This window comes from Macrosteles quadrilineatus, unplaced genomic scaffold (genome assembly GCF_028750875.1).
Source record: "Macrosteles quadrilineatus isolate MER2022 unplaced genomic scaffold, UCM_ALF_1.0 Scaffold_1__1_contigs__length_201487025, whole genome shotgun sequence".
Taxonomy (NCBI): domain Eukaryota; kingdom Metazoa; phylum Arthropoda; class Insecta; order Hemiptera; family Cicadellidae; genus Macrosteles; species Macrosteles quadrilineatus.
The window spans coordinates 50,416,655-50,425,933 of record NW_026542594.1 but is presented as its reverse complement, the minus strand read 5'-3'; the positions used below and the strand labels follow the sequence as shown (position 1 = coordinate 50,425,933).

The window sequence follows — 9,279 nt, the reverse complement described above, 5'->3', positions numbered from 1 at the left end:
AAACATTACGTCTGAATTTTATTAACTGTACAGATATATATATATATAAACTAATAATTGAAAATACACCACAAGCGTCTACAAATTTGAACATAAATTATTAACTAAAGTAAAACTACCCAAGCAGTTGTGGAACAAATAAATAATTATGTTTACGTTTTGTTCGGCTATCTAAATATATAAAAGGCAAAGCCCTCACTGACACACTCACTCACTCACTCATCACTAATTCTCCCACTTCCCATTTACCTAGGAGGCTGAAATTCGGTACACCGATTCTTTGGGCATTAAATAGGAAAACTAAGTAGTTTTTATTCTGATCGGGCTTTCGGGCTCCGCCCCAGTGGCTCTGGAGTTTCCCATGTTAACCTTATAATTTGTCATATTAGAAAGGAATTAATGAATCTTAACAGCTGTTTCAATTAAACAAGTTGGTTCTGTTCGATGATGTTCAATAGCATTAAATTTACAAGGATTACCAACACTGCAGCACTATTTTTTTTATTTTTATTTATGACAACAGCTAATTTGCAACCAAAAGGTGTGTGAGTGTAGCGAACGAACTTCAACGTGGAGGCGAGTTAGCGTAGCGAACGAGGTAACCTGAAGGCAAGTGAGCGCAGCGAACGAGCTCCAACCTAAAGGTGAGTGAGCGTAGCGAACGAACTTCAACCAGGACGTGATTGAGCCATGCGAACGAACTTCAACCAGGACGTGATTGAGCCATGCGAACGAGCTCATCTTGAAAATTAAGAAGCTAAACGGGGCAAAGCCCGCGAGTACAGCTAGTTTATTAATAAGAGTAATATGCCTCTTATATTTGTTCAGATTTGGGTATTTAAATCCACAATTTTATTTTTAACTCTACTTGTCTACTCCCTTACGGTATTATTTTTATTAGATCAGAAAATCAAAATATTACTAAAAGTGAAATAAAATAAAAACTGTTTTAATAGCTTGTTTACTGTATGCATAGTAGACCGTAATATTAAATACCACATACCTGGAAGAGTAGCCAGGATTCTGACAAGATTTGATATTGTAGGAAATATATTACTGTCACAGGCATCCAATACTTCCATTACGTCTTCAGGCAGCTTAACATTTTTCTCTTTTGGCATGCTGTGAGCACATTCACACTGTGATGCGATGACAGATTTCAGTCATCCAAAGGCACTGGACGTGAAAACAAATAAACATCAAAACTGATGAGTCCGTCCACAATAATTTAAGAACAATGAGTAAATACTCAGGTGTGCCTGGTCAACTCTAAGTTGACAATTTCATCTTTTCAAAATTTAGAAACATCAAAATTCAAAATTTCAGTTGGACGATGAAAAATTTAATCCGTCCTCAACACATTATAATTCAATCTGTCGTGCACTAAAGTGTGCACCTGATGAGGTATGGGCTATCTAGCCCTGAGACCGAAACAGATGATATCGTTATGCGTATAATCGCACCTTTTACGTTGCAAGAGTGATTCCGCCACTAGGGCGTCTTTTCGCACGTATAACCCCAAGAACGAGTTTCGTGACCAATACATCTAACCTGCAAAATTAATTTAGAATTTTAGAAGGTTGCGAAGCCAAACACTTGCACCTAATGTTACAAGTCACTCAAAATTATTAATTGGTTAAAGTGATTGTGACAGGTGATGTAGTTGCAAATCCAGCGGAGCTGGTCAGTCTTATCAATCAGACTGCAATTTAGAATCACTGATATCATCAAACAGTAGCACGTTTAGGCTCTTCTACACAATTCGTGTGGGCGGCATCTGCCTGTCCGGCGATCGTGAGGGTTCCCACAGCATATAGCTTTCGTGGTTGATAGCTGCAATTAAGATCAGCATCTGCCCTACGTCTAAAACCCGGTTACGCGTTATTGTGAGGGGATAAGACAAGCGCTTCATTACAGGTTAATCTTTTTGAAGGTAAATGGGACGAATCCCTTGCCAATTTTCAATTACATTCTTTTGAATGTTCTTTCAAATTACAAAACCAAAATCTCAACCTCTCCGAGCATTGAGATTGTCACACGTACCGTCTCGGGTGTGTACGATCCATGTTCGTGTGTGGTTTGTAGATTCGAAATTTGATTGAGCCTGCGCTATGTCCAATACGACTAATCCATCTTTCAGGATTAGAAGTGTGCTCTGTTGTTTCGACTTTATTTTAGTCTCTTCAGTCATGGATAGGTCCGAAGACCACCATGAGACAACAGTAAATGTGATTTGCGTGGAACGTGTTCATTACGAGATTCCAGCATTCACTGGGCAGTACGAGCGTTCGACTCGCTTTTACAAACTCTGTGTGACAGTGGAAGAATTTAGCAATCCACAATGTCAAGAGTGCCCTACTTTTCAAGATTTCACAGAGACTATGTATATTATTAATTATACCTCAATTAAGTTTAAAATGACTTTGATTAGTCATATCGAAATTCAGAAATGTCTACTAGAGACAGCTGAAATTGGGTTCCAGATTCCAGGAACCAATCAGCATGCGATGACAGATTTCAGTCATCCAAAGGCACTGGACGTGAAAACAAATAAACATCAAAACTGATGAGTCCGTCCACAATAATTTAAGAACAATGAGATTTTTCTCTTGCTGTGACATCCAATGTGTTTTCCACAGTTCCAGTTTACCTTCGAAGTAAATCGTGTTCATTTTACTGTCTCCACTGCCAATGATAGAAGAAAACTTATCAAATGCTGTTTTCAACTGACTTAGTAGATTTATGCGTTGTTCTTCTTTTGCTCCAACTAGAATTGTTGGGATGATCCCTCTTAGACCAAAACATTCTAGGGAACTCTGACTTAGTCTTGTTGATAGATCATTTGATACATTGTCCAGTAGAGGTATGTAAATGGACCTCCTATAATACTCTTCCGGAGTTCCTGGGTGGTTTGATCTTTTTGTTTGTTTGCTGGCAAGTCGTGGCAACCTCACTTCAACGTCTACTACTTTGGCTAGCTCTGTAAATTCAACAAACACTTTGCTGAAGTTTGTTTCAACCTGAGTTCGTTTTACTTGTATTGTGGTCAGTGTGTTGGTTACAGCTTGTGATGCCATATTGGAGTCCAGGGATGGTGTTTGGAGCAGTCTACTAAGGGGTAGTGTGATTTTCAGGATATCAATCAATACAAGCATTGATATCAAAAACTCAGGTGTGCATAACGAGTTTAGCAACGTTGATGCAGTAGATGATGACTTTGAATCTTTCCATGTAGTTATTAAAGTCAATGCGTCAACAATATTGGTTAGTGCAGCTCTAAATTTGATGACGCTTTCGTGGCGCTCCACCCAACGAGTTTCACACAGGCTTGATAGTTGGTATCCTATAGTTGCCTTCAAAACCTGATTCCTTTTGGATGACATATTAAAAAAAGCCTCAACTGTCTTCATCACACCCACGGCGTTTCTAATGCAAGCCACATTAACTGATGTTGAAATTGAGTTATTCAATACATGGTTCAGGCAGGGACATCTACATGCATTCTTCAAAACCTTTTGCATTTCAGTAACAGCACCTACTGATTTGGATGACATGACACTACAACTGTCGGTGCCGATGCCTACACAATCGTTTAAATCTAATGATAATTCTTGCAGCAATTTGACAACAATTTTTCCTAAGGCCTCTCCAGTTAGGCGTTGTTCACTGTCTGTATCTTGATCTAGACTTATAGACGGAATTCTTTCATATGCGTCAATGAATTTGACGAAATCTTCTCGTATTTCATTTTTGTATAAGTATCTTAGATTCAATGAAAGTTGTTCTGTGTGAGAAATATCTGTCGTTTCGTCAAATATAACTGAATAATATTTAGCATTTTTTACTTGACTCAGGATAGTGTCAGTAATTTCTTCTCCACAGCAGGTAATAAGGTCATTTTGTGTCGTATTGCTAATGTAGGTGGCTCTTGAAGAAGCAGTTGACAAGTGACGTTTTAAATGCTCGTCTCCTGACGCCACTTTGAAACGTAGCAATGCCCTAAAATAACCCTCATTGCTAGGCCCAGCTGTCTCTTCCAAACAGCCGTCGTCTCGATGACCTCTTAAGGGGATGTTCTGCCGGCCCAAAAATACTATTGATTCCACTATAGGTCGAAGTCATTCCCTATTTTCTTTTACCTCGTTGGGTATCTACCTGATTCTCAACAGATTTCTGAGGATTGTGATAACTTTTAAGAAAATCAATGCCGGCTTGAACACATGACTTGTGATACAAAGTATCTTCATGGGACTGTAAATGTCCCTGCTTACCTAAAAGCTTAGCGTAAGTGGTCAAAGGCTGAGTGACGAGGTTTTGTGCTATCATACCTTTGTTGTGGCCACACCTTTCGCCGGCAAAAAGCACACAAAACTTACAAAATATTCCCCTTTTTTCGTGAGAATAAACTAGCCAACTCCTTTGTTCTAGATGATGGTGTCCCAAATAACGTTTCAATTCCTTGCCTCCCCTTGTGTGCACCGAATGAGGCAGTTGGTACGATTTCGGTGGTACCCATGGGTTTTCCAACAATTTACACTTTGTTTATTCGTCGACACTTTTATTTATGAACAATCCTATATCATTGGAGAAAATACTGTCATTGCTGCATGACTCAATCGTGGACGAAGCTTCATTTGCCTTCACTTTTGGGTTTCTTTAGATCCAATGTTATGAATCTGAATGGAATTGACATCATTTTGTGAGGTGCCTGCATCAGATATCCCTTGATCAAGACTGAGTGTCAGTGTGTCACCGAGTTTCTTGGACGCATCCTGAGTTACATAATCTTTCTTGTCTACTTTTTTAAAGTACGAACTTGTTGGATTTGGATTCAAGCGTTTCCGATCATTTTGGAATGCCTAGAACAACGAACGGAATACAATATACAGGTATACATACAAACCATAGGCAATTTAAGTTAAAATCTGTAAATAAATCAAAATAACAAATTACAAGGCATAAATTGTGAAATTTATTCCAAAGTTTGATACGATGTTCATGGAATTTCAAGTTAAAATCTGTAAATAAATCAAATTAACAAATTACAAGGCATAAATTGTGAAATTTATTCCAAAACGACAAGAGGACTATTTTACATTATACTGAAAACTGGCCGATATCATACTAGAGATGTAAGTTATCGTTGTTTCCCAGCAACGCAACTTAATTTTAGTAGGTATTTTAGCAATTGATAGAATTATTGTCCTAGTTTCTAACATCATAATTTATCGTCATTACTTTTACTTAAATGGCTTTTTTTTTTTGATAATAATAATTGGAAAAAGCCATTTAAGTAAAAGTAATGACGATAATTTACAACATGGAAATATATTAATATAATTTCCAGTATCCACTTATTTTTATTTCTCAAAGCATTATCTACCGTTTTGAAACTTACGTTATTTATAGTTTAACATTAAACTATGATTTCACTCTTAATTAACTGAATGTTTATAGGTTACTAAAATAAAATACATCACTTTAAGAATTTTTTATATTTAAAATCAAAACAAGTCATAAGTGTACTGCTACAATACATTTGCTCATTATTTTACAAAAATAATGGAGAATTATAGTACCTAGGAATCAGTGGAGAACTAAAATGTGAAAACGCATAAAATAACTCAGGTTTGATAGCAAACAATACGTACCGGTATACTTCCTGTGAGACTTCCGACCTACGTACCATTCCCACACTCCACAGCGCAACATACACAGCGTTTATTACTATTTGGCTATATTGCCGTAACTTAACATAACATGTGGAAGTTGCGGTGACGAGTTTAATAATTCGGTTACTTCAAGACCCACTTCCACACAACAACTAACTACCGTATCTAAATTGTCAGTACATAAACTAGTTGTCGACGATTTCGTCAAAACTATTATAGTTTTTCAAAAATAGCGTTCTGTTCTGCGGATCTGTCCGCTGCCGACTGCCGTGGCATTGTCGCAATGAAAAAACCACAAACGCAATGAATATTATAACATCGATATTTTACAATTGCTTACTGTTTGTGCCACTGCGACTTTGTTAATGTCTACACATGAGTGGTAGTAAGTTTAATGGCGGTTGCTCAATTTCGAGTCTAGGCTAACCTAACTTAGAAAACAACTAAGCCTAGGATTTGAAAACTTTCATGATCAGTACTTACCATTATAATCTTGTCCGGTGCTTGAGCTCAAGACGCTCAAATGGAGATGAACATTGGTTATATCTTGTAAAACTGTGTTTTAATAACAAACACAACAAAAAACGTAACAAATTAACAAAACGAATACTGAGCTGAGCCACAAGTGTAGGTGTAACGTAATGTGGAGGTATGATCGACACGGTGACGTACCGGATGGCAGGAAACGCGGATGCGCGCGGACGCGGTGCCACGCCCACTGCCCAGACTGCATCGCTACAGAGTGCAGAGCGGGGTTTCCCAACGATTTTCCAGACACACAGTTTGTCCAAGTCTTTCAACTCTTCAGTGACACTTATAGTCCAACATGCTTATGTGCGTGTAATAGTCTATTCATGTAAATAAAATAAATGTTTAAATAAAAAAAAAAAAAAAAAATAAATCTCGGGGGGGGGGGGCCATGGCCCCCTCCTGGAACCGCCACTGACAGGGCCTATGTTATTAAAAGACCGATTACATTCATATGTATTTTGCAGTTAAATTAAAAATCATATAACATTACAATGCAGGTTAGCTAATTGTAATCATGATAGGATTTAATATACAGGAATATAAGCTGAACAAGTGTCCAAGTGTCAATGCAGTGAGTTGGTGATTTACGACCGGCCAATGTCCACTCAAGCGCGGCTAATAAGGGTCGAGCCCCGGTCTTCCCCGACCGATGTTTTCTGCCATGAGAGTACACGATTTCTACTTAAAATCCATGTGCCAGGTTTCATCTGTCCATCAGCGAGGCAGCGGCGACTAGAGGTCACGTGATCACTCGCACTCGCTGGTGCCAGCCACCAGTGTTAAGTATTCTATAATTGATTTTTATTTTAGTCTGTCACCAACACATTTTTTTGGGGTTTTCAATTTTTTACTACATGTGATTATTGTTGTTATTGTTCAAAATGGTCAAGAAATACATCTAAGTTTTGTCCTCAATCTTTTTACTTTTATTTAGTGGTGATTATCTCTAGATTATGTAAGTATATCTTAAAAGTTATAAAGGATTTTCTCTTTCTTCAACACTATTAAACTCAAGATTCAAGATTAGAAAGATATAACTATTCAAGGTAAATCTCTATCCTTTTCCATTATACATCAAGCCTAAAACTATTCTCTCCTCTCTAAAATTCCCTAATCATTTCATTGGTCCTTCGAGCCTCGGATGAAAGAATCAAGAATATGGATATTCAAAACTACTAATATTGTACATTATTATTTGTTATTTCATCAAGATATTCAAAATTGAATCTTTAAAATCTACTAATGTTTACACTGACAAATTGGAATGTTTGGTTCTGTTGCCTAGTAACAATATTATTACCCCTTTCTATCTCTGCCTTTACAACCTCATTTCTTCAATCAGCTCACTATAGGTGCGGCCGCTTAGAAAACGACCTCCTCCAGCATTGGTTTAGCATTAGCGCGAAGGTCGTTTTCTAAGCGGCCGAACTATAGTACATTCAATTAATATACAAAATGAAGTATCAAACCTTTGTCAGATTTTCTAACCTAATCAAAGTTCGTCTCAATAATATTCTTTCATTTATTGACACTATATCAGAAAATGATCATTTTCAATTAGTTGATCAACAAAAGGTTAATTCCTATAAAAGTGAAGTAAATGAAAAGCGTTGTGAATTTAATGAACACATTAGAAAATTACTGGACGTGCCTACTCTGCTTGGTGACTATGATAAACAAGATCTAATTGATCGACAGGAGGAAATAAATGAACTTTGTATCAGCATAGAAAGTAAAATAAATGCTTATCTTTTGGAACGTAAAGGCAATGATGGCAATCAATCTATTACCTCTCATCTCAATGAACGGGAACACTCTAACATGTCTGTGGTGCGCTTACCAAAAATAGAATTAAAACACTTTAATGGGGACTCTCAAACTTGGATAGCCTTCATCAACCTCTTTGATACCACAATTCATTCAAATTCATCTCTCTCAAATGTGGCTAAATTTCAATATCTACTTAGTACTTTATCTGGTGAAGCACTCAATCTGGTCAAATCCCTACCCATCTCTGAAGCAAACTACACCATCGCGTACAACATGTTGCGAGATCGTTACCATTCAGTGCGAAGACTTTCATCTCTCCACATCAATAAAATCATTGATTTGCCTAGTGTTAGTTTTTCCTCTACTAAGGATCTCAGAAACTTGCTAAACTCTTTTAATGAAAATTCCAAAGCTCTAACAGCATTAGGCTGTGATGTAGTGGAAAACAACCCTCTCTTAGCATCAATGCTTTTACGAAAACTAGACTCAAAATTGTTAAATAAATATGAATCTTCAAGAAATGACTCTGAATCTCTACCCTCAGTCAATGAGGTAATAACTTTTCTGTCAAATCATTGTGCACATGCTGAAGATGTGTCCATGCACTCACCCAATAGTAGTAAATGGGTCAAACCTCACTCAAATATCCCACCTTTGACCAACTTACACTGCAAAAACGAAATGACTTATCCCAGACCATTTACCCTTGTATCAACACAGAGCTCCACTGACTTCCCTTGCTTCGTTTGTTCTAAACCTGGACACAAAGCATATTCCTGTAATTTATTCAAAGAAAAATCTCCTCAAGAACGGCATGAACTAATCAAATCCTAGCAACGTTGTTTCTCTTGTATTGGAAATCATAAAGTCAGTAACTGCAAATCAAAAAACTCTTGTTTTAAATGTCATAACAATCACCACACCCTGTTACATCTAGAGCCATCAAAAGACCGTACATCAAGAAACTCAGTACCAAACTCTCCTCTCACCTCCATGTTAACTGTCTGTGATTATGATCATCATTCCTCCTTTCCACGGTTTATCAAACAAGAAAAACCTCCCTCATTTTCTAAACCAAATGAAGACAACATTTTGAGCAAAAGACATTTTGTGAAGACTTATTCTAGACAATCCTCTAGTATATACCACGTAAAGGGTTGTCACCCTCCTCCTGAAGACTATTGTAACACCACTAAAACAAGATTTTTCCCACTAGAAAAGAAATTAAAAACTCGACTGTCTTGTAAAGAAGCAATCCAGAACTATCAATTTCTAGCTCCTCCCTCAGCAGATCCATCAGACGTAT

The 9,279-nt window shown here is 37.3% G+C and overlaps 1 protein-coding gene across 1 annotated transcript; it reads right to left on the bottom strand.

Annotated features, from left to right (window-relative positions):
• Nucleotides 1–1,753: 1,753 nt before the first annotated feature.
• LOC128996821 (52 kDa repressor of the inhibitor of the protein kinase-like) lies at nt 1,754–8,968 on the bottom strand. The gene is made up of 4 exons (XM_054422311.1): nt 8,930–8,968; nt 4,692–4,859; nt 2,651–4,076; nt 1,754–1,863 (listed from the first exon to the last, which is right to left on the bottom strand). The coding sequence occupies exons 1-4, from the start codon at nt 8,966–8,968 to the stop codon at nt 1,754–1,756; spliced, it is 1,743 nt and encodes a 580-aa protein (XP_054278286.1).
• Between the last annotated feature and the right edge of the window lie 311 nt (nt 8,969–9,279).